The following is a 26037-nucleotide window of genomic DNA, read 5'->3' as shown; positions in this document are numbered from 1 at the left end:
CTAGTGTGCTGTGTGTAGGTGCACTCACGCTGATCTCTGCTGGTGTTATTCTCCTGCTGGTGGGCCGTTGTTTGACAGTGGCTGCTCTGTAATCTGCCTCCGAGGGCTGAGAACGCAACATAGACTCCTGGGATGCCAACATCTCATCTAGTCTCTCTGTTGAGGAGGAAATGAGCCAGAACTAAATACTGAGACATAAGACCAGGGAAACGCTGTGTCATCATATCAGGCATTGCTAACACGAGAGAGAATACAAACTGAGATTAAAAAAGCTTCTCCAAAATGTAGCTATAAAAAATGCGAGGGCAGGCACTGTGGTATCGCACAAAATCATTGCACTATCTCAATACAAGCTTGCTGTGTTTCCTTGTTGACCACTAGGGAGTGAGCACTAAGGGCGGAAGGAGACAGAGAGAGATATAAAAAAGGAGTGGGGAAAAGAGAGTCCATATATTTCAAGAGTTCTGCTCTTCTGATCTAAATCAACACTGCTTAAATTTACAGCAGTGATCAATCATCTTAATGATGTTCAGAGAGGCGTCAATTTCAGACTCACCTCCTCTTCTTCTCCGAGCAGAAGCTTGGTGGGAAAAAGATTGCGTCAGCAGAGGAGGGAAAATGACAAGAACAAGCCAACAGAAGAAGTGACTATTCTAAAAGTTAGGAGACACCAAGTTTTAATGACAAAGGGAAGGCAGAAATGTGACAGAAAAGGAAGAAGAGAGTAAGGACTCTGCATGCCAGCTCTCTGGCACTCACCCAGTTCCTCTAGCTCAGCGGTCATGGACTTAGAGCGCAGTGTCAGGGTGGTACTGGGAGCTCTCTTGGGTGGTGGGGGAGCTGTGGAGAAAAGGCATGGTGTTGAGGATGAAGTTGAGGGGGCTGAAAATCCTTTGGTTTTGCGGCTCAGAGCTCTCCTGGCATCGCCCAGACGGCCAGTCCATCCTGTCTTCACTTTGATCTTTTCAAATTCAGACGAACCGGACCCCTCGCGCTTAGTCAGGACCTTGTTCAGGCTCCGGTTGGAGCCCAACTTCTTCATTTTATATCCGATGGCTTGAAAAATGTTTCTGCTTTCAAAACTTTCAGTTTTTCAGTCTTTGCGCTGGAAGAATTCCTCTCTGTTGAGGAGCCCAGAGGCAGTAAATGTGTAGCTCAGTCCTCTTTGTGACATTCCTACCTCTCTGAAACCTCCCATTACACACCGAACAATAGAATTTGTCTACCACAATAGGCAGAATGAGTAAAATAAGTGTGGCAAGGAGAGGAAGAAGGTCATCCATCTTACTTTTAATATGCTGCCTGTCTGGAATTTAGCAGGTGTGCATCAGACAGAAACGCACAGCCAGCTTACAGACACATGCATATCCTCCCACATGCGGAACCACATGCAGATATGCAGACAAAACTCCCCGAGGGAGGACATAATGACATGTGGGCTGGCAGACGAGATGACAGTAAATTCAACGGCTACGGAAAATGATGCGCTGCAGACTTTATACCCCAAAGCCCATGGGAGCCTCCCAATCCGAGTATACACACAAGGCAACTGAGCTGTTATCATCCCACTCAAACCAAATGATAGCTCCAAATGCAAACTAAAGAGTTACAGGTTTCAATAAAAGGTTTTAAATCAGGTTACAATAAACACTGTTATTAACACCAAAATAAAAACAATGTGGGTCGGATAGTTAAGCAGGTTAAGTCTGCGGTAACAACGTATTGCAATGCAGTCAAACAGAGATCATAAAGCTACATACAACAGCAGTCCCTACATGCTAGAGCGAATTCAAGTTTCATTAAATAGCCCCACAGTACAACCGATCAGCTTACTCCATCTGAGATCGACCAGCTAACACTCAATGCACCACAGTAGAGCGATAGATTTCTAAATCCCACAGATGCCCCAGTGCCTTACTAGAGCCTAACCATCCTGCTGTCGTCAGCCGCTGCAGATCTAGTGTCGCCATCCTGAGTACAGTCCATATCAAACATCTTCATTCCTTCACCGGTCTGCACATTCTGGTACAGTAGCAGTGAGCAGAGGAGATGGAGGAGGATGGAGAAAGAGAGAGAAACAGAGACAGAGGGAGAGAGAGATGCTTTTGCTGTAATGTAATGCTTAATTCAAACATGCAGTGTAGTCACCATGGCAACGGTGGCAGTAGTGAGGCCTCGCATGGTGCAGAGAATGTGTTTGCTTGCAAGTCTGTGTGTGTGTGTGTGTGTGTGTGTATGTGTGTGTGTGAGAGAGAGAGAGAGAGAGAGAGTGTGTGTGTGTGTGAGCATGTGTCTGTGCATTTGTGCAAAGGTGCGGCACAAGATGCAGAGCAAGTCCCGCTGGAGGAGCAGTGCGGCGGAGGAGAAGGTGTTCAACACGGCTCAGGATGGAAGTTTGAAACAGGAAGATAAGAATCGTGCTGTCCCTCATCTCCGAAACACTAAACACACTCTGGCTGTCTACAGCTGTTTGCACCATCTTTTTCTTCGATTCTCCAAATAGGAAGCTCGACAATCACTGTCTTTTCTGTCTACCTCACTCCTTCTACCACCTACCGAATATCTGCAATCTCTGCAGCTTAGACACAAGCGGCCATAAGCAAGCTTTAATGGAGGCAACAAGACATTGAATTGGGAACACAAAAAGAAATGGGACATGAACCACTGAGGCAAAGGCACTCCAAAAAAAATTATGTTATAGTTATGTCTACATATATTCATGTAGTTCCAATACGTCTACCTTAATGGTGTAACACTCACTGCACAAAAACCTTAATATACTGAAGGAAACATAAAGAAACAGATTGACATTTTGGAAAATGTGCTTATTGGCTTTCTTGCTGAGAGCTACAGGAGAATACCACACTCATATCTGTCAGTTTAATATGAGGCTAAATCCAGCATCTGCTTAGCTTAGCTCTGTATAAAGACCGGAAATAAAGGGAAACAATTAGGGAGCTTAAGAGGTGCTGAAAGGTGGATTATGTTACCATGATAAAGCTGGGCTAGCTGGTTCCTTCTATTTCTAGTCTTGGTGCTAAACTAAGCTAACGAACTGCCATCTGTAACTTCATACATAAGGGACAGAGATGAGAGAGGAGAGAGGAATTGATTTAACTTTTTGCCAGTGCAAGTGTTTTTCACAAAATGTCAAGTTTTTTTTATGACAAATGACTCAAAGCTTCGACAAAGGTACTAGGTTGGCTTTCAAGTAAGATTTATTTGCTAGACCGGAGTTGAAACTTGAAATTAAAATAGAAAGAATAGATTTATTAACCCTTTCATAAATGACTTCTCTAGACAGACATTTGGAAGGCATTTCTAACCATTTAATGTGGAGTAGCATTTTCCAGACACCAGATGGTGGATCCCCCAAAATATTTATATCTCTTTGTCATTTTGGATTATGGTATCATACATTTCAAATTTGAGAGGGAAGATAAGATGCATCTCTGGAGTAACTATTATACCCTCTAAGATAACCAGACGGATAGAAATATTCTTCACCAAAATAAAACATTAGAAATACTTCAATAATTAAATGATATTTTTCTTCTTTCTATAATTTTTTCTGAGACTTAAAATATATCTGTCAGCTCCGGATAAAGTTATATGCCAAAGAGTTGTTATTAGAGTTAATTAGATTCTGCCTTATTTTGTATGTTTTCTTCAAAAGTATGATACAAATTGCACTGAAATAATTTTATTAAACAGGATTAAATCTTTGCGAGATTTGATTTTAATAGAGGCCAAACAGGCAGATTATACCCTTTGGTGCGGATGTATTGCACTTTATCGATGCAAAAAGTTTCCCCTGGAAAGCTTGAAAGCATTGGCAATAACACATAAAGTTTTAGAATTCATTGTTTTAGATGCTCAACCAATGTCAGTTGTTGAAGATGAGGGCTTCCGTCGCCTACTGGAATACTTAGAGCCAAGGTACTCTCTTCCATCACACAAGTATTTTTCCGAGACCGATATACAGTTTATTATTAATTCAACAACGGTATCGGATGGGTATCGGGTATCGACAGATACACAAAGCCCAGGCACCGGTATCGGTATTGGGACTGAAAAAGTCGGATCGGTGCATCCCTAACAGAAACAAGATAATAAATAAATAAATAACTAAATAAAAGAATTTCTGACATGTCTTATCTAGTTGAACGATACTGTTTTTAACTATCTGATTTTCTGAGAATAAGGGAACTTAACAGAAATTCCTGAATCACTTTTTATATTGTTGATGTACAGTGTCCACTGCAGTGCACCATTATGTAACTCCTTCAAAATAACATTTATTGACAAAATATATATACAAATATATATTACTTTGTGATTGAACAATTTTTGCATGAAAGGGTTAAAAGGAGACAATCATAAGGGAAGATCCAAAGAAAACAGGCGTGTGTTATACAGAAGGACAGAGAAGAGAGTGTGATTAAGAGGGACCATAAGGCCCTGAGTAGCAGGATTTACTTGATACAGTATTTTCCCAATAAAACTGGGTCAAAGCCATTTATCACTGTCACCATATCTCAATAATTGCAAAGGAGGTGCACACAACATTCTATCACACACACGCACGCACACAATTGCAGTGTACACAGTCCTGAGGTCATAGTACCAGGGCTGTGTGGGAGCTGAGTAATGGCGAGCTGTGGTTGACATGGAAACCACATGAATCTACAGCAGTTAAATGTGGTAGAACTCATATTGACAATGGAAACACATATTTGCCTGAGTCCTCTGTACATAAAACCACCTTTTATTACGTACAGTTATAAAATTCATTAGCAAATAACTGAGGTATCTTGTGATAAATTACATGTGCCATGCTCAAATCCCTGAGCACACAGTATACTTCTAATAAAGCCACTATCAGATAATAAGCACACGAGTGGAGCAGCATTTCACATGGTGTGACATGATATGAATCTATGAAGCAATACATTTAATGTACTTTTCTTAAAGATAGGGAACAGAGGAGTTGTTACCTTTTTTGCGAACGACCTCCTCAGACTCAGGTTTACGTGTGACAGACACCACCTTCATCAGCAGCCTGTTGCCCCCTTGCCGGATCAAGGACACCACCTGCTTATGGCCCACCTTCACCACGTTCACCCCGTTTACCTGAGAAAAAACGCAGACAGAGACAGAATGAGACGTGTCGACATCAGTGTAACCTTGTTTTTTTGACCATGCGGCTGACATCAAAGCACCAAAGTTACCAAATTCTCGCAGGTCAGTATAAGATAAATCATAGGATAAAACTAAGTATCTTGCCTTTTCTTTATAGAGCAGTATCTCATTCATTTAAATATAGGTTTATCCTAACATACCGTCAGATATTAGATACAAGTTTTCAGGTAAAGGAAAAAACTGTGTCATATCTACAAATACACATTACAGCTGTGCAGAATCCAGAAGTTGTTTGTTTGTGTTCTCTATTCAAGCCCATCAGCACTGTGTTCAGTAACGAGATGAACATTATTATGTAGTTACAGATGAAGGAGGAACAAGTGAAGTGCTGTCCTTAATTACCTCTATGAGGAAGTCTCCTGTCCTCAGACCAGCCCTCCAGGCCACTCCCTCCACGTCCACAGACTCCAGGTACTGAAGGGCAGGGAATGCTGGGGTGGGGGTGAACTCTTCAATGGGCGTCTCGGCTGAGAGGAAGCACAGAGCTAATAGTGTTAGGTGAAATCTATGCCTATAATCTTCTTTTGATTCTAATTTTCTTTCCTAGTAAATGTGATTGCCCATGACCACAAACAGAAAAAAAGGAACAGGCTGCAAAGAATATTTAGAAAATGTTGGCCGATAGTTTTGGCAATTTTAATTTCCTGGGAGCCAATGATAAGTTCTTAAAAACTTTTCTTTTTGCTAAATAATGTTATTCAATCATGAATAATCCTATTCGTTGACTAAAAATGTCAGAGTATATTCGGGAGAGACAGGAGCAACCCTGAGTGGATGTTCTGCTGATATATATTGTACAGTTGCATACAATCACATGATCACACTTACTGAACTTCATGCATATGTCAACAAAATAGACACACACATGCATAAATGCACATATATACACACACACACACACACACACACACACATACACATACAGCACACAAGCACAATTTGTTAAGTGAGTGGGCCACCACAAACTCCATTTAATCCTGGAATGAATCCAGCTAAATCACTGACACATGAGACTTCTCAGAGGACCAGTAAGTGAACTACAGTGTGTGCTTGTGTGTGTGTGTGTGTGTATGTGTTTGTGAGTGTGTGTCTTTAAGGGTACTGTGGAGTAAACGACAGAGTGTGTAAAAGAGAGCGGGGTGGGCCAAGATCCGTGGTAGTGAGTGATGGAGCAGTAAAGCACATTCAGACTCCCGGCAAGGTGCCTGAGAGGGGTTGCCATGGTAACCGGCATGAGGAGGGAGAGCTGGCACGTGCATGAGTAAAATGAATTTGTGGCAATGGAGATGAGTGGAGGGGAGATTTCTGTTGGAAATGCGGAAGGGTATGAAAGCGATAGCACAATATCGTGAGAGGATAATGGACGGGAAGGGCGTGAAGGCAGGTGGAGGAGAGAGGAGAGGAACAAAAGCAAGGAGACACAGAGCAGAGATGAGAGCAATAAGACAGGAGGGGAGAAAGGAGTGTGTCTCTACTAAAGCTGAACGCCATGTGTGGGGAACAGATGGGACAGCTAGCCGACAGCTCAGCCAAGGATGACGCCACCAAAGGGGCTACACACACACACACACACACACACACATGCACACACACACACTCACACACTCACGCTCACACACAGGAGCCTGAGTGCATCTGAGTATACAAGCTGAGTGTTGACTGAAGCTGGTCCTGTTGTTGACTCACACAGTAACAATACAGACTGAGCTGCACTCCCTGACTCAGATCAACAAGCCGCTTCTCACATCAAAACTCTCATACGTTGAAAACAAGGGCCTAGTGTGTGTGTGTGTGTGTGTGTGTGTGTCTGTGTATGTGTGCGTGTGCGTGTGATTGTATCTCACCTTTGGCTCCCCGCAGGACAAAGCCAAACCCCTCATTTTCTTTCTTCTGTAAAACAGCATTTTTCTCCTCTATGATATAGTCACTGTGAAGGAGAGAGCAGAGAGACAGCAGGTATGAATCCACCAGCATCCTCACACATACAAAGAGAGAGGTGCGAGAGAGAGGGGCGAGAGGCAGGAGAGTGAAGAGGGTCGCCCGGTGGGGGCTGACAAGTGGGAGGTGACTGAGGCACACACACAAACACACACACACACACACACACACACCCACACACACACACCTGTACTGTACTTCCTTTCCTGTTAACCAATCAAGATAAAAGCCAGCAAGCCAGCAAGCAACCACAGCTCAGGTTTCCCAGGGGTTATATAAGTATTTTGAAAGAGAGACACACACAGAGAGTCCTCATGATTGAAGTATCTTTGGGATAAAACCTAAGCGTGAATCAATCTTCTTGCTGATCCCTCAGATGAGACTGCAGCGGAGGAGGGAGTGGAGGGCTTCGGCTGAAGAAACTGACAGAGATGACTCAGATGCAATATTATCCCCTAACTAATGACAGAGGGAATAGGAGGCAACAGTAAGTGAGCAGTTCATCACTGCCTGATTTTCCTGAGTGTTGAGGGGTGGAGGCTTTTAGATGGTGTTAACCTGATGGGCTCTGCACGCATTTAAAGGCTATTTTATTTTTAAGCAACGCGTTCGTGTCCAAAGCCTGTGAGCCAAAAGCTAAGCAAAATTAGTACGGCAGTTTTTAGCAGCAAAGCGAACGTCAGCATGAGGGCTGCATGTGTGTGCAAAAAAATATTCAGGCCACCCATCCTTCTCATTGAAACTGGGAACATTCAGCCAAATATGGGTTGAAAAAGACATTCTAATTTCATTATGGTGTGGATTACGTTCGGGTAGGGTTTAAACTTTTTCAAACCGTTTGATATAAAGCCCAAGTCCGGACAAGCCTGGCAATACCAAATGTTAACACACAGTCCATCAGGGCAACTGCAACAAATCCTGTTTTCATCTCTCACAACAACAATTAAACTTCACTTGTCTTCTAAGTTTAATGTCCAAATAATGAATAAAATAAGACTTCAAGTGAGTGAAACTGGAGAAAAGACGGCAGACATTTCAAGTAGTTATGTATGTGAATTTAGCAAGTCAATTACTTTTCCACATCATGTTCCTAAATATGTTTCACAATAAAAGCCTTGTTAAGAAATTAAGGATTTCTTTCTTTTAATTTGAATCTGATACAAGAAGTGTTCAATTTGTATTACGAGTGTAATGCAGCAACTTTAAGGGCAAACAGGAGCAGTTTATATATCAAGAATTAAGCAGTGCAGCACCTGTGGAGCTGAGCTAATTGGCTATCCAAGACCAATTTAGTCAGTTGGCACAATATCAAACCGGTGGAAGATTGTACGAGGGACTGGCAAAACCAGAAACCCACCTGACCCTGGTTTAGATGAACTGAAAGACATTTAACAACAAGTCTAATGCAGAAAATTTCAATTGCAGAAGTAAAGTGCTGCACCGTCAGCGCAGATGACAAATTGATTACCCTGTATGCCTTAGCTTAGACTTATTGTGCACAACAATGAAGAAATTGCAGCGTTACTTGCATCTCCCATCCTTTTCACACCACACGTTGAACTCTGAGACTCCTGATAGTTTACAGCCTGAACACTTCTCCAAAAACTCGAGAGTTTTGCCGTTTTCAACATTATCAGTCATCCTACTGCACAGCTAAAGGTAGATGTAGAGGGCTTGTGTTCAGGTTGCAACTCAGTAGGCGGCTGCAGTCTCCATTAGCTTAGTTACACTTCACTCTCTCAGACTTACCAAGGGAACACAGAGCCCCTGCTGCTGGAGCCAGGAGACCCGTAACAAACCTTTCTGCAGAAGGGAGGTCAAAGGTCTGGTTTTATAAAAAGCTATCTATTCACTTTTGCACCAATTATTATGCACAAAACACTGTTGGGTAAGCATCACTAAGACGCTGTTGCAATCCAAACCCTTTTATCCACTACGCTTTCATCTCTGCTCTACACCCTAAAATGCTGCATTAAAGCAATATGCTCACTGTCCTTGTTCAGAATCTCTATCCGCCCACATAACTCAATAAAGAAGAACTCACAGTTTGAAATGGTAAATGTTTCCTCAAAATGATCCTGTCCTTTGACATTTTGGATTCTAATATCCTTCAGACCTCAGTTATAAGAATCTGGACATCGACTTGTGCTTTTTGCTGCCATGTGCAACTGGTTTTTTATTCAGACATTCATCTCTTGCATTGGAACTTTAATATCTTATAGTAACCTGCTGTGGTTTTGTGCAGTGTTTGTCTTTTACTGTTGCATCTCTGGAAAGCAACAAGAAATGTACTCTGTTTTCTATTTCAAATGCCTCATGTATCACAGAACAGTGCGATGGTAATTCTACAAACCTGGAGCTTTCGTAACAGAAGTGACATTTAATCCAACTAAAACCTCGAAAGCAGGAACTTGACATTTTATGAAAGGCTGAGAAAGTGGGTGGGAACAATGCTCATTTAGATTAACACTGTGTCTCCAAGTGACACTCTGTGGCATCAATTTGGGAATTTGCATCATAACAAAACCGCACATAGCTTTCTACTCTACCTTCTGCTAACAAATCTGACTTAAAAGAGAGAGAGCTCTGACGCTTTCTACACAATTAATGTCAGCTTGAGACAGGGATGGCAAAACAAGAGAAAGATATGAATACTGAGGTTAAAAATAAAAGTATTATTTGGAAAATAGAACATTAAACAGATTTAATAAGAACATCCTGGCAGCAAATCATAAACATGTAAATTATAAAACCATATATGCAGGTTAAGAATATATTGGGTGCCTAGACACCCACACAAACAGGCAAAACCAAACTAACAAATATGGAAGCCAAATTCATGTGCATTTTACTATTACAACTGAGTGCACTGGCAACCTTATGCCTTTAGATGGCAGCAACTTCATGTCCAACACCTTGTCACATGCACTTTATTACCTCCGTTCAGGTGAGGAAGGAGTTGGATATGACCACTATAACTGCTGCAGTACTGTATTCACTAAAATGCTCTAGCTAATAGGAAGTGGCTGTACCTGTATGAGGTGAAGTTGTCGTAGGATCCCACAGTGTAGTGTCTGAACAGTCTCTTTGTGCGGTCCTCCCGAGTCTCTGTAAAACACATCAAATATATTTAATCAGACATTCCAGTACTTAAAACTTCTGCATGAATATTTCTCCCTCATACTGCATGCTGGCATCAAGGACTGCAACACCTGGAAAGCTTTTAAAAATACAAAAAATGGTTTTCACATTGGGTTGAAATTGCTTAAGAGTTTCAGATTCAGCTAGTTACCTGATTTTGGGATTAGGTTGAATGGTTTAATCTAAAAAAGAAGATTATACTTGGAAATAAAAACACTTTTGATTTTTTTTGCATTTGCCATTTACCATTTACACACAGAGTTGTAAATGGTAAAACGATCAAATTTCAACAAAATTATTGTTATGACTTAATATCAGAGACACTCTTGCAATTATTCACATATCCTTCAAGGCTGAAATATCCTATTGCAGCTTCTTCAAGGCAAGGTCACCTACATTTGTCAGAGTGTGTACTGGTTTTATAGCATTTTTTCCCAGATTTCAGTGAATTTTGAATGCATTTAAAACAACTTTCGAGGAATGCTGTGATTAAATATGATTTAGGAAGGACACAGATTACTTTTGGAATCATCTTCAGTTCAGACGTTTTAACCAATCAACAACAATACAAAAATGTCACCGCTGTTTCTGGCTCAGCTCTAAGCATGTTTGTCTAAACATGCCAGCAAAAATCAGTAATTCAGTTAGCACAGAGAGGATATGAGCAACCACAGAGAGATAATTGTTGTTAACATGCTTCATTTATCATCAGAGTTTAATGTTCAGTTGCATTTTTGAGTTTTGAAACAATAACACAAAGAAATTCTTAAAATGAGCACATTCACAAGAAAGGGAACCATGTTGAGCTCAATCATTATTGTGTGTGTGTGTGAACAGTATGTGTGTGTGGTTCCTGTCAGAGTGTGGGTGGATTTATCCTATGGGAGTGCTGATAGAGATCGATGCACCCTCTCCATCCCAATAATACACACTGTACCTCCACTAAACAGCAATCTGCTGACTTCACACCCCAAGACCCTTCCAGGCCATACAGAAACTCTTAATTGGGCAAAGCTGTGAGAGTGAGGGGCATCCTGGCGGTGACCTGAGACACACAGCATTAAGAAAGCCACAAGCCTGGCTTCTAACCTTGGTCCGCTGCTCCATTTTTCCTGTCATTTTGCTGTCTGCTATCTAATAAAGGCAATACATCAAGCCGCGTGAGACACCGAGTATATGTGTGTGTATGAGAAGACATGTAAAGAGCAGAAAGGGAAAGAGATCAAAGCAAGCGAGCAGACTTGAGGAGGCCGGCATCCTGAGATCCACTTTAGCCTGTCCATCTGACTGTGTGTCTGAGTGACAGACTGTCAGCTGAGAACAACGTGAAGCTCTGATAACTGCCTCCACTGACACTCGGTGACACATAAGAAGAGAAAGAATAGAATAAAGTAAAACAAAATAAAAAATAAAAAAGAATTTAGCAGTATCTGAACAATCGTCCTCTGCTCTTCCTCTTGCTCATACTATAGAATCAATTACTGCTCTGTCCACCTACACAAATAACCCACAGAAAGCCACAAGTTCATGCCTGTTCTCTGAGGGTGGACAAAAGTATTTCTGGGAAATGCATGTAAGAAGAAATTATAAACGCCACTGAACTTTCATTTGTTCATCTGAGTTTTCTTTATGGATATCCTCAGCATTTACCTCTTTTTCCTTTTGGCACCCAGTTCCCTGGACTGGGTTTATAGTTATGTGTTGACAAACAGCCGAGGGTAATGATATTATGGCAACATTGTAAGCGGCAGATAAGTGTTGTCACCTTTCCTTTACTGCAATCGGACTGTTTCTTTGCTTTCACTGATGCCAAAAGGAAGCCCAGTGAATTATTTTTTAATTTGTTCTGGCATCTTACAACCTGGACGACTACACAGACACGAACTGTGCAAAAACACAAACTGAAATAGAGGCAGGTGGACGGAAAGTACATGAAAATTAAGTTTGACGTTTCCTCACAAAAAAATGGAAGAAACTTGAATAGTAGATTAATCAAGGGTGTGCTGGCGTACCAGAGAATCAGATGTGTAATTAAGAATGACGCTGAGTGGGTGTTTTGTGAGGTTATCGGAGAAGACGGGGGAAAGAAAAGTGTAGTGAGGCTGGTTGTTATCTTGTCTGGGTTAGAAGGTTACTGTGCGTCCACTGTCGGGAGGCAAGATGTGGCCTTTTGTTAGCGCTGGTTGTCAAAGCAGTGATGAGATAAAAAGGTGATATTTGGGGAGAAAGTTGTAGATGAGGCAGCACTTCTGCACATTTCCAGCCCATGCTCATTCAGCCTCAACACTTCATCAAATGATGAGCGTCAAGAAAAGGAAAATCTGCTAAACGCTGAATAAATTGGGGAGTTGGAGAGTGTGAATGAGTACACTGACAGTATTTTGTGTGTCTGAGCGGTGTATGCATTTGTGTATGTACAATACATGTGTGTGCCTGTGTGCACACCATGTGATACCAGATGCAGTGTAAGAGTGTGAAATGCAGCTCATTCATCACAGCTGTCATCTATTTTGTACAGCCCAGGAGCATCTGATAGCAGAGATAACCTAAACTCCACTTCCATCTATCACACACACACACACACACACACACGCACACACACACACACACACACACCTACACACACACACACCCACACACTGATTTTGACGGCAGTTGTCCGAGGTTTAGCCCCAGATGCAAATAAAACAAAGACTATCTTCTGATCCACAGCAGAGCAACAACAACTGGGCTGTCAGCTGATAAATGTCCGGAAAAACATGAACTTGCTGGATGTTACTCAGTGAATCATTCATTAAACAGTCATGTGAAAATAAATCACATTAGCGATACCAAATAATGACCCTATTTGGAGATATAACAATGTCCAGATGTAATATTTTTGCTCTCTTTTATAACACTTAATGCTGAAAAAGCAACATTCCATTCAGAAGAACAAATTATATTGTAATCATAAAGTAATACCAAGAAATACCAACAAAAAAAAGTACAGAGCAGTAGCAAAATATCTCAAAATGAAAATAAGGAAATAGCAAAGTTAAATGGCACAGCACATAGTGAACACACATAAAGAAAAAGAAGAGGAGAGGAAGTTAATTTCCCTCTGTGAACACCATGAGGGACGATTTGTCTGTGAGTGCACATTAGGAGGTGGCCTCACATTGTGGTTTAATAAGAGAGATCTGAAGAGAGTGGCATTTTCATTAGACTGTAGATGCTGCATCTGGTGACTGAAACACAGATGGCATCCTTAGAAAAAAAAAAAGAAAAGCCGGGACATGAGATTTAACAGGGAAAAATGTGGTCAAAGTAGAAGTTTTATTATGAGCTGCTCGCTGATGGACAGACAGATAGATACTATAGGTACGACGGACACAAGAGACAGAACCAACCTGTAAATAGTTCTCAAAATACTTTAACCTCCAAACTGTACCCAGCTGAAGTACTTTCTTGCATTTAGTTGCTGTACTTGCACTGGCTGTCACACTGAACTCCAGTTCACTGATTTACTCTGAATGTTCCTCTGATCAAAAAGTCTCAGTCCTGCAGTTTTACCTTTTTTAGCTCAATTAGCTGCTGGCTGCCTTAGCCAAACACAGCTAACTGCTAACAGGCTCAAATCGTGTCAATTTCAACAGAGATTGGTTGTTCATGATGTAACACTATCAGGCAAAAAATAGGCGGTGTCTCCAGTCATTAATGAGTTTACTGCATCATATTTCTATAGGCCTTGTGCTAAGTAGCCAGACAGTGATATAAATTATAGGGGGAGCATGAAAAGAATACCTCTGATGTAGTCACAGTTGGTTTGACATTTGCTAAGCAGCAGTTATACATACATTTGTACAACAATCCTGTTCCAGAGGCGTCCCAGGGAAGATTTCTGTTCATCCCACATTTTCCCATGGGACGACGGGAGGCTGTTAGTTTTAAGCTCTGCTACCAGAACCGTATCAAGCACGCTGCATTAAACTACTAAGCTTTGAAAGCACCAATGATCATGTCAATACCTTAAAGCATCGATAAAAAGCTTCAGCCCAAAATGTGTGCAGAGCACTTTCTCCTTCCGTAGGTCATTGTTTCTCTACAGCAAAATGTTTTCTTTTAATGACAAAAATAAAATATTGTTGAACTCAGAAAAGGTTGTTTTCTTTATGTATACCTCCAGAATTTACCAACAGCACTGATTTTCCATCAACTTTCAGAGATGAACGCTCCGTGCCTGATCTACAGACTTAATGTGGTATTGATTGCAAGATTTTTTCTCTATGTGTTATGAGCGATTACTCATCCGTAAAAATGTGAGAATACTGTAAGCTGTTTGTTCTCGCTGCTGATAGCTGTGAACACAGTGTGTTATAATCGGGACGAAAGCATATTTAGCACATCAAGCTATATGTTACGCTGCAACAGTTCTGCTCTCTCTGCCACTCTGTTAAACATGCTACTTCACTGTAAATGTTCCTGTCTTAGCCCACAGTGCTTCTCCATTATGGACAGATTGTAACAACTTCACTGTCCTTGTCTGAAGGACACAAGAGCCACACCACATACACACAGATGCACGGAAACACCTAACATCACAGGCACACACACTGCCTCTCAACCCTGCTGAATGAGAATTAACCTATGCTGTTTTACCACTGATAAGAGCTGCAGACAAACATGCGCACACACACTCACACACAAACACACACGCTTATCAAGGGAGCCTCATTGACTTTTTAATTCTTTTCCTCAACACCCCCACTCATCCCTCCGTTCCTTTTTCTCCTTCTCTCCCTCAGCCTCCTCATTCATGTGGTGCACGTTAACCCTCTAAACAAGGTGGGTAGAAGACTAAGCGGGGGGGTGAAGTAAACTCTGAGGGCTCCCTACACCTTGAATACTAAAGCAGCGTTTAAATTAATCACAACAATGCCAGACTCACCAATGTATCAACTTCCCAAGAGCAACACGGCCTGTGAGGGGATGCTTGTGGCAAAAGAAAAAAATAAAGAACCATCCTTTCTTTCTTTCTCTTTTGTGCTGTCACACAATGTGCCTGACTTTCCACAGATCCAACAGGGAGTTGCTCTACCATGCAGATGGATACAAGGCTAACCCACTTCCAAGAGCACAGAGGACAGAGCAACATCTTCATTTGCGTTTTCATTTTCCTGTGTCTACTCCTGATTTTCTATTCCTCTACAGAACGATTCTCAAATCATACTTTAAAGGAAAGATGAAATTATTTTATTTTATTATTTTTTTCCAGGACAAAATTAGTCATGCTCAGTGGACAGTATGATAGAAAGGACACTGAAGAAAAAGACGAGTCAGTACAAAAGAAGAACTTAAAGGAGGCTCTGTATCAATTTAATCTTTATATTCAACATCAAAGGTGACTTAAGGCGTATGAGCACATGCTTCTGATACAGGCTTGATGCTCTAGTAAATCTTTTCATCAAGCCATTGATGTGCATACATGCACATGATAAGGAGAGTATAGGGTGGCTTAATTAACTGTAAAGTGGAGGGTGTCGGAACAAAAAGAGTAAGAGGACGAAGAAAAACAGAAAGACGGCGGACAGGTTGAATAGGAGAGTACAGCAGAGTGAGGGAGGGAAAGCAGGACATGACAACAGACTAACAGTGAATGGTAATATGTCTATATTCTGCCCAATAGTCCTAATTAGTGTCTTCCAAGAAACAATTTATTTACATTCATCATTTTCTGACTTGCCATCTCAGTAGTTTGGGTTCAGATATGGTCAACATGTTTTGTAACAAAGATTTCATGTACTTAGTGTGCATATGCACTACAATTGCATTTTAAATGTTCAATTTAGTAAACCTATGCTGAATATAGGGCTGGGCGAAAAATCTGCAAAATCGATTAATTCGAGTTTTTGGTTCAGGACGATTTTTAAAAATGAAAATTGATTTTTTTATTTAACTTGCTCCGCCGCTGCTCTTCGTGGGCTCCCGTAGTTCATAGTCGGCTCCTCCCTCCTCCCCGCATTGACTTTCCACAGAGAAACAAACACAACATGCAGCGAGCAAAGAGTTCGTTCATAAAAAGACACTGTCTCGTTAGTAGCTTGGTTTTGTGGCGTCAGACCTCGAACAAACCACCGTCCGCTGAAAAGTTTGTTCAAAGGCTGTTGCATCTAAAGACAGCGGTCCGAACCATTTATTTCAGCATGTCAAACAGACGCCTGGATCACAGTGGGACACTTGTCGTTCACTACAAGATGTACAGACCGCGGCAGCCCACACGTATCCGCTATAAAGCAGCCAACATTAGCGGAATCATTTAATCATTGTGTCCCGTATGAGAAGAAAGGGTCCCGGTGGACAGCTGTTACAGATGCAGTCACGTTGCATATGGCTAAAGATATGCTGCTCGTATTTACAGTGGAAACGCCGGAGGTTCATCCACATGCAGAAAATGTTCGACCCCAGGCTTGTGTTATGAAGCCACAACGGGGCATGATGTCTCAAGCCAGAGGAAGCAGACAGGCTCGTCTTCATGGCCAAAAATTTGTAAAATCTACCAACATGCATGCATGCATGTTTACTATGCAATGCATGCAGATGTTTAATTTACATATCTTCAGGGATATGAAATACTTTTTTGTAAACAAAGGCACCTTTTGCAAAATAAAGGATTTAATGAAAGTTATATTAACACTTTATCAATACCAATATGGAAACGTATCTGTTTTTATAATAGCAAGCAATCTGACATGTTAAATTTATGTTTACAAAAGCATTTATCAAAAAGGGACACAGTCTTTTCAAAAGGATGCACTTGTTTATGTGAGTTTGAAGCTGCACTGTTTACAATGGCTGGGCAAATTTGTTGTAAATCATAGCATTAAAATAAAAGCAATGCTTTTAATCATTTATTTGTAATTTGAAGTTTGTTCTTGAGAAGAGAAAAAAAATCGATTAAAATCGTAAATCGAGTTTGGTGTAAAAAAATCGGAGATTCAATTTTTAGGCCATATCGCCCAACCCTAGCTGAATACCTAACCTAGGTATCTTTCTTTCACTTTATGGCCATTTTCTGTCTTACTATGGTTACTTTGAAGGTCCCTGTAGCACAAGGAGTGTTGCTGCCTTCAGAATTATGCGACCAGCAGTATTAAACCTTACGTGATGTTATCGAGTGAACAAGAACTGAAATCTTAAGGATTGCAACTTTATGGGAAAATGGAGGAAAGGGGATAGCAAAGGTTAGAGAGAGATCACTCCCATTGTTAAAATCAAGAACTGCTGTTTCTGGTGTCAGAGATGTGCTTTGTATGCCCACACATCATCCTTGACCTTGTCCTTAAAGAGGTTTTGTTGTGGCAACGTCTCACTACTTCCACCTTTGCTGCTGAAGGACAAAGCAATTATTTGCACAATCCTAAGAGGTCATGCATCTTACAAATAAGTTGCTGCATGTGTTTGAACAAATGACCCACACTGCCATATTTCTGATAAGGACTGTCTCATCCTGCCAGGCAGATGATTTAAGGTTTCTCTGCTGAGGCTTACACCAAGAATTACTGTCTAACTTTGTAGAAGCCAAGAGAGAGGGAGGAAGGGAGGGCAAAGATTGTTTCTGGATATAAACTCAACAAGACGCTTTGATCATAGTGCAGACTAAGACAATGACATTGCACGACAGGCTTTTAACAAAACAGAATAGGAGATAAGATGTAATCACGCCAGAACCAAAAGAAAAGAGCCCATCAAAGTTATCAAGTGTGAGAGCTGGACAACATTGTGCCTAGTCTCAGTATAAGTGAAAATGTCAGATCTGCCCTCTCCTATTTCATTGAGAACAACAGTCATGGTATTTGTTTGATAACCACAACGTTCAGTACCTATATGAAAAAGAGACACACCAGTAAGAACACTCAATTCCAAACATCTAAATGTTCATGAATAAAACAAAATGTGGAGCTGGGAGCTGAGAGAAGAGGAGGCAGAGGGTAGCAAGAACACAGGAAAGTGGACAAATAATATTAACTTCAATATCTGAGTGGACTTTGACAGGACCTTTCAAGAGGTCTTAGTTGTGAAATATTTATTTGAAAAGTAGTCATATTCTCTCTGCAAATGTCTTTGTTTTTGTTCTGAATCAAGCTGTCAATCATAGTTGCGGTAATTAGTAGAAGTGTTCATCATCCTCTTCTAAAAAAGGAAAACACTTGTATTTCTGCAGACACACACCACTTTTGTGTCTTTACATTTCCCCTCATGCTGAGTCATTTTGTAAGTTTCTCACATCTACAGAGGACATCTATTTTTAGGTGCTCCTACAAAATACCCTTTTAACATTACATGCCGTAAGACTACAAGTGAGCCATCTGTTTGCCCTCTCTAGTGGTTGTTATGCTGACTTCAGAAAAGTACAGAGAGTTGTGGACAGGGGGTGACTTACCCCAGTACAGGTCATGGCATGTTGAGTTTGGCTGCTCTGCCTTGACGACCGTCACCACCCCGTCTATCCTGCTACACATCACAGGCAGATCTGACACCAAGACTGGACAACAGTCCATTTTTTAACGCTATATTCCTCTCTAAGACATTGACAAGGAGGTCGTCCCTCAACCTTGCCACTGGTCTACGTCCCTTGAATCACTGAGAAGAGTCGGGTTTAGCATCACTTTCATCCTCACCTAGAGACGATTAAGAGCACTCCTGAAACTTCCATTTTGTGCAGACGGTTATTCAGAGCTCCTCAACTCCATTTTTCTGGTCAGAGACTCGCAGTTTTCTTCATTTTAAGAATGAAATAAGACTTCCTGGGCGAGTAGTATTAATAAAGTTTCAATGTCTCCGGCCTTAATGTCCCATTCTGTTTCAGCATCCAACGAAAAACTCCAGCGCATATTTCACATCTCTGTTTTTCTGCTGTCTCTCTGTCTCCTGCTCCTCCTCCACCTCAGATTTGGTTGGTTTGTTGTAGTGCTTTCACAGAGCCCGTTGTTACCATCTAAGTGGCGGCGGCAGAGACCAACTGCTATAAATACCTCTGCTCTGTCAAAGTGGAAGCCTTGAATAATTCAGTCAAATTCAGACAACAAGAAGCAACTACTGTACAAGCTCTTTAAACAGTGTGACAGCTCATCATGACTCGCCTTTGAGTCAAGGTCAAGACAAGCACAGATGCACTCAGACAAACAGACACAAACGCACATATTCCAGGAACAAAAAGGGAGTCAGGAGAGAATGTTCAGGTCAAGAATGTATCTTCAACTCTGAATCCTCAAGCTGAACTTATGTCTACTGAATCATCAGCTCAGTGGCATGATAAGCAGTTTGTCAACTTGCTGAAAAACTTGAAAACTTTGAAATTGAGCATTACAATAGTTCAAGTGGTTCATAACGTCCCTCCTCACTCTCCCTCCTGTGACCTCTGCTCACTGATGTCCACCAAATAAGGACAAAAAAACAGTACAGTAACTTTATATATAGTCTATATAAAATGATTTGAGCTAATAGGGTTTTGTTTACTTCTTTCAGTGTTAACTAGTGACTTTCGACCAAATCTGTCCATAGCTACCATGCACAGAACCTTGCTTGCAAGTAGTTGAAGTGTTGAATGGACAACATCATAACAATATCAATATAAACAAAGCAGCAGGCCACAATTCAAGCTGCTCTTTCTATTTACATTAGCAGTAATTACATAGCTTCCCTTAACTACAATTCACTGGGAGTTAACATTTTATCTGTGCTTTGAGCTGTGCATGTTAACTAGCTCAGCGCTACATCTCTATTTCTTGCAGAGGCATTTTGGTCTAAAGGAGCCAAGTGATGTCATGTTGCTATGAACGGAGAGTAATGATGTGGTTTAGAGAGCGAACATTACTTAACCTAAAAAAAGAAGAACTGCATAGTTAGAAACTTTGACATCAAATTTGAAGCAAATCAAAAAAGACATCTGTAATTTCCACCTTCCGACTCCACAGGAGAGTGGATGACTGATGCTGAGAGAAAAGGAGGGTGAAACATGGGGAAAGAGAAAAACACACAGGTTCAGGTGTAAAGGTAGGAGTACGATTAGTCATGCCCAGTCGGAGGGATGCTTTACAACTTTGCCAGGTAACCTGCTCTGTGGGTCTTTGGGTGTGTGTGTGCTTGTTGCCACATTTTTTAGATGTGACACCCCACAACACTGAAACACAGTCAGTGTCAAGTCGTGGCAGTGAGGGAGTTGATTTAAACAAACTGATTCAGCCAAACATGTCTCCAGATTACTTGTAAGAACAACCACTACAGTTGAATATCGTGTGTAAGAACACTGTGAAATAATCTTGACTTTCAGAGAGAAACACTGTAACCTGCCTCTGTGTTTATGTGTATGTGCTTGTTTGAGCTTGTTTTTGTGTGTGTGTGTGTGTGTGTGCAGGTGACCTGCTGTCATCCAGTGCAGCCCCTGTCAAATGTGATATGTCTCTGCTCCACGATGAGACCTGCTTCAGCCTTGATTCATTGTTCAAATAGCTTTGCCATCTATTATGATTTGATATGGATCTGTCCTCCAGAGGGGGAGAGATGGCTCAACACACTCGACTGACTTCTGATGAGAAGTACAGATAGTGGCCATCACTCTGCTGCGAACAAACAAACATATCACCTACACTAGTGCACACACCCACACACACACCTTGAGATGTGTTACTGTAGGACACTTTCCGTGGATCTTTTTTTATAGGGATAAATGGCAGCACTGCTCTTGAACCGCAAGTGTATAACACTGACTCAGCTAAACTTTAATACCAAAGACATGTCGTCCAACCTGTGGTTTATACTTTTTGTCACTCTCTCTCTCTCCTCGCCTCTCTCTCCCTCCCTCCCTCTTTCTAATAAGATGGATTAGTTGGCTATGATAATCTATCTGCAGACTCCACACATCATATAGACAATAACTAAAGTGTATGTGTGTAAGCATAAGCGTACACGTGTTAAAAAACATGTCCATTTGTATGCATGTGCCCACACACGGATCTGTGGCGTCAGCATTTGCATACTCACTCTGCATTTTACAAGTCGCCGCTAGAGAGTTACTGACTGAACTCACTGTCTACGTGATTTGCAATCGGTCTGTGCGGACAAATTTATCGCACCATGAGAGAACTTAACCGAGAGTAGTTTGTCATTGAAAGGCAAATGCTTTTCTGTTCGTTACTTTTATGAGTTTGCTCAGTTTAACCTTTGAGAACACTAAAACTACAGACTGAATAAATCTGAACAATAAGGCATAAAATATAGAATTGCTGCTAGCAGAAGATTGACACAGTGACTGTGAGAGTGCACAGGGTTTGGTGAGGGATGAGGACACACGTGAGTTTAGAGCAATATTTGAGACTTATATACTCAAATGATGATTTTATCCATTTTATATGAAGCAGCTCTGGATTTTACATTTTGCCACCATGTACTGATCAGATCTGGTCTTCTTTGGTTTTCATGATCATGGATCAGATTGTACTGAACAGAGACATTTCATATATCAATCCCTTTCATTTAAATGATAGTGATGCTATTAAAGAGTCTTGAGTATACAATAGCAAAGTTATGTACAAAACAACTGGCTTTGTACATTCAAGTCCAAAACCAGAAAGAAAAATGCACCATCCATTAGCTCCTTGATTATAGCTAAGGGTGAAAAATCTCACACATTATTTGACAATTACTCTTCTCTCTTTCCAGCATCCACATGTGGCTCCCCGTCCCCTGAGGGCTCCAAGAACAAATTCTGGTCTGTCTTTTATTACGTTCTTAGTCCTTATGCTCCGATAGCACTCATCTCCTCGACTGGCATGAATTTATTAGCTACTGAGTAAATCATTCTTTCTATATTTCATCAACCGTTGTATGTATGTCTAAATCTTGCAATATGTAGTTGCATGTGAGTATTCATGGGGTTTTGCTTTAGTCTGGTCTAAAACAGAATGGCTCTCTCGTTAGGAAGCTGCTGTGAAGGTAGCTGTTACAAAACTACAATTACTAAACTATAACGTAACATGTTTCTGATTCGCTAATATTTTGGTAACACACAGCTCACTTGCAGCCGTTGATATCCATCTTTTAAGGTGATTCTCAGCATGCTGAAGCAGACGTGTTGGGCCGTGTCTGTGCCCTATCGACTTTGGCCATTAGATTAGATTATAATCCATCATTGTAACAGAAATACCCATTTACCATGCACCTCCAACATGAGTAGGGAAGAACCAAGCTAATAAAAGGCCCCACAGACCCCCCATGGTCGTGGCAACTACGCTGAGTTTTCCACAGTTATGACGAGATGACTTCCTGTATGATCTCCACCAATCCATTGCACCATCTTTCTATCCCCTTACCTCTTTCTTCCACCCTACCCTCCAACTTGCTCTGCCCATGTCAGTCTCAGCTGCCGCAGCAACGCTGATGTTTAAGCATTCTAGGGGAGTGCAGACACACTCCAAAACTTCTTAATGGGCAGGCTAAAAATAGCTCAGGCTGGATCTGACTGGGCTGATTCATGCGGCTGTGAGTCATTCAACTGTGCCGCGGTGTGGGGAGAGCAAGGGAATAGAGTGAACGAGCACAAAGAGAAAAGAAATAAAAGTTTGCACGCTTGTTAAGATATCAAACCGCTGAGAAAATCAAGCATTTCTTATCCAATCACAGAGAAAAATGTGCATTATTATGCTGACAGTGTATGTATGCAGAGGTCTTTAAGGACATCTGAGGCAGCAGGGCGAGTTAAGAAAAATTAACCTGTTAAGCCAGAGCGGAGCCCAATGAGGCTATTTTTTGAGCACCTATGATATCCTATAAGTGAAATATATTGTCAGGAATTTTAAATGACACAGATGGTGCCAAAATGTTCAAAAATGTGACAAAATAGCACATTTTCGAGATTCTGCTTGAGTGCTCTGTACTAAAACCTCTCAGATTTGGCAGTTGGCAGAGGTAATGTTCAGATGTTTTGCTATGGTTTGCTACAGATTTGGAGCTGCAGCTGCATCATTGCTCAGGGATATTAATTCTAAAATTATAATTATTTTTCAAAAGATCTTTAATTAATGCTGTGTGCCAACTTAATCTACCCAGACCCAGTGACATATATACTTACACTTGCACATACGTACACATCTGAATAAATATTTTAAGTGTTCCCTTTATTATGATAGCTTGATTATTCAAATAGATTTTTGTAGTTGCAGAGATATACTCTTAATTATTGAGCAGAGACACAAAATAGAGGCTAGTTCTCAAGAGGTTAAGAATATTGGTTAAAAAAATGCTGGCAGAATGTATCTGTTTATTTGGCTGTAGCATGCCAATATCTTATGGGGGGACAGCAGGATGGGGGGGGGGGGGGGGGGGGGGGAGGGGGGGGTGAAATCTATTGGCTGGAGGGCTGTAAAATCCAAACAGATTGTAGCCAACAGATTAACAGTGCTATTGCTGAAAATGAGTGGCCCCTGGCAATTTGGTAGCATCATTAGAAAGCGAAGAGCAGTTCATAGTCACATCATTATCCCCTCCATTACCATGGGTAAACATCTACTATTAACCCACACATGTAGGCCAGCAACACGTGTGTTGAAGGGAACGTGATGTCTGCAGGATTGGTGAACATATTCAGGCATTTTCTACAGATTTAACGACTGTTTAGATTTTTAAAAACAACGATGCTGGACTCTCATTAGTCTCTGGAGCGCAGTTCTGGTTTTTACCTTACAGTGATTTATAATAACACATGAATATCACCCACCTCCCCGACAAAAACACATATCAGCCATTTGCACACAGCCAGCAGCGTTTCACCACTGCATCACTCATTGTACTCTTAATGAATTCAATCAATAGTCTTTGCTTTTCGCCCTCATTTTCTCCATCAGTCGCTCATGTGCCCCTCTTTTTTCTTTTTTTTTTTTTCCCCCGTTGACTTCTACACTTCCTCTTTGTCTTTCCTCCCCTCTCTGTCCCCTCGAGCACCGGCTGAAGATGAACTGCTGGCTGCAGTTGGCCGTAGCCATGCTGAGAGAGAATGGAGCAGTGTGGTGACAGATAACAGCCAAGAGAGTCGGTGATGGTTTAAACTGTGTCCCTTTTACCTGGTCACCTGCTTGCTTTCTCTTTCTCTCTCGCTCTGTCTCTCTCTTGCTTGCTGCCTTTACCCATCTCCTCTTACTGAACTAAACTGAAACTGCTTTTTCAATCATCCAATTTTTTTTTGTCTCCCCCCTATTCTCCATCATTCCTTTTTCAAACCTGGCAGAGAGGAGAGCAAAGAGATGGACACGGAGACAGATAAAGAGGGATAGCACTTTTAGAGTCATGACCCATGTGTGAATTATAGCAGCAGAGAAAGAGGGAGGGGGAGAGCAAGAGAGAGAGAGAGAGAGAGAGAGCAAGCACAAGCAGCAGTATTTGGGTTACTTAATTGTAGACAGGGCTGTCTTTCCTGCTTCACTAAGCTGAGACGTATTGGCCTAACTGTCAGTGATGCCTCAATGGCTGCCTTCAGATAAACAAGTGTGTGTGTTTTAGTGTGTCACAGCGTGTGTGTTACTGTGTCATCCTGTGTTATTCTGCTGTTGTATCGCTGTTGATGAATCTAATGACGAGGAAGAGATTAGCTTTGAAATGCCTCTGATTCAGGAATTCGTAATTCATTCAATAATATAATACGTTTATTGTACTGTATTAAACACAATTATCAAGTTTTACCACCATTTGATGCAGGGCTTGAAATACACCACTTACATTGGAGACTGGAGTTTTAAGGAATAATATTTAACCTTTAAATATCTAAAAACAACTTGTATGATTTAATGAATTGTGTACTTCCAAATGTTTCCAACAATGTTCAAACTCAGAGAAATCCATAATCTAATTAATTTCCTCTGTTTTTCTCTCACTAACGTTTGCAGAGAAACACCAAATGATACATAAGAGAGTGAGGAAGAAAGTCGGTGAGCGTGACGAAACATAATGTGAATATAACTTAAATACATGCCTGTGTCACGTCAGATCGATTGGATTGTGGTTGTTTGTTACTCACATTAACCTACGCATCTTATTAAATTACATTTATTACAATAACGTACTGCGCATTTAAAACATGGCTATATAAAAAAAAATCAACTCCCATGAGAATTGCTCAGTGGGAGCATATGCAATTTTTAAGGCTTTCACTGGTCCACAGAGCCTAAAAAAAAGTCCTTCTCTGGCCAACAGAAATGTTTTTTTCCTCCATTCAAGCATACACAGCCTTAAAATAATTGAATAATACATCTCTTTAAGACTTTTCAAATGATTTGTTTATAATCTAATTATTGGTTTGATACAATTCTGCTTCTGATGTGTCACTCTATAGGTCATCATTTTACACCCGCTCCTCTTGTAATGACTGCAGATGGAAAAGAGGCTTTTGGGGCCGGCCACTGTTGCTGGGAGTCTTAGTTAAAAGTGTCTTTGAAAGAGCAGTTAGCCTGTCTTTACATTTAGGTATATAAGGTTTAAATACATTGTATTGCCTTTATTGGACAGAGTGAGGTCAAGAGAGAATAAATTACATGCAAGAAGAGATTCCTGGCTGGAGTTAAACCAGGGATGCTGCGGTCCAACGTTACGTGTTATGAGCTTCATGCAATTAGAGGGATTTAAATCACATTTTTAAAATTTGATTGTATTGTTAAAAGAGGGCACAGTTAAAAAAAATCCATGACAGAGTTGTAGAGTGACACAGAACTTAAGAGAGTTTTCCTCCTG

At 41.0% G+C, this 26037-nt stretch overlaps 1 protein-coding gene across 14 annotated transcripts in view; it reads right to left on the bottom strand.

Moving 5' to 3' along the window:
• The window catches only part of shank3a (SH3 and multiple ankyrin repeat domains 3a), a 181015-nt gene that overhangs the window by 16768 nt on the left and 138210 nt on the right, over nucleotides 1-26037 (bottom strand). For 12 of the 14 annotated variants that reach the window (XR_003984993.1, XR_003984991.1, XR_003984992.1 and 9 more), the window contains 7 exons: nucleotides 10173-10248; nucleotides 7047-7129; nucleotides 5545-5669; nucleotides 4998-5133; nucleotides 760-840; nucleotides 557-580; nucleotides 29-156 (listed from right to left, as the gene is read on the bottom strand). Coding sequence is in view for 11 of the 14 variants with exons in the window: in XM_030426982.1 (XP_030282842.1) it covers nucleotides 29-156; nucleotides 557-580; nucleotides 760-840; nucleotides 4998-5133; nucleotides 5545-5669; nucleotides 7047-7129; nucleotides 10173-10248 (653 nt within the window). In the remaining 3 variants the exon portion in view is untranslated. The remainder of the gene's footprint in view (nucleotides 1-28; nucleotides 157-556; nucleotides 581-759; nucleotides 841-4997; nucleotides 5134-5544; nucleotides 5670-7046; nucleotides 7130-10172; nucleotides 10249-26037) is intronic. The other 2 variants (XM_030426983.1, XM_030426986.1) reach the window with 1 other exon arrangement.

This window comes from Sparus aurata, chromosome 8, assembly GCF_900880675.1.
Source record: "Sparus aurata chromosome 8, fSpaAur1.1, whole genome shotgun sequence".
NCBI lineage: Eukaryota > Metazoa > Chordata > Actinopteri > Spariformes > Sparidae > Sparus > Sparus aurata.
The sequence above is the reverse complement of the archived record's forward strand: the minus strand, read 5'-3'. Positions and strand labels throughout refer to the sequence as shown.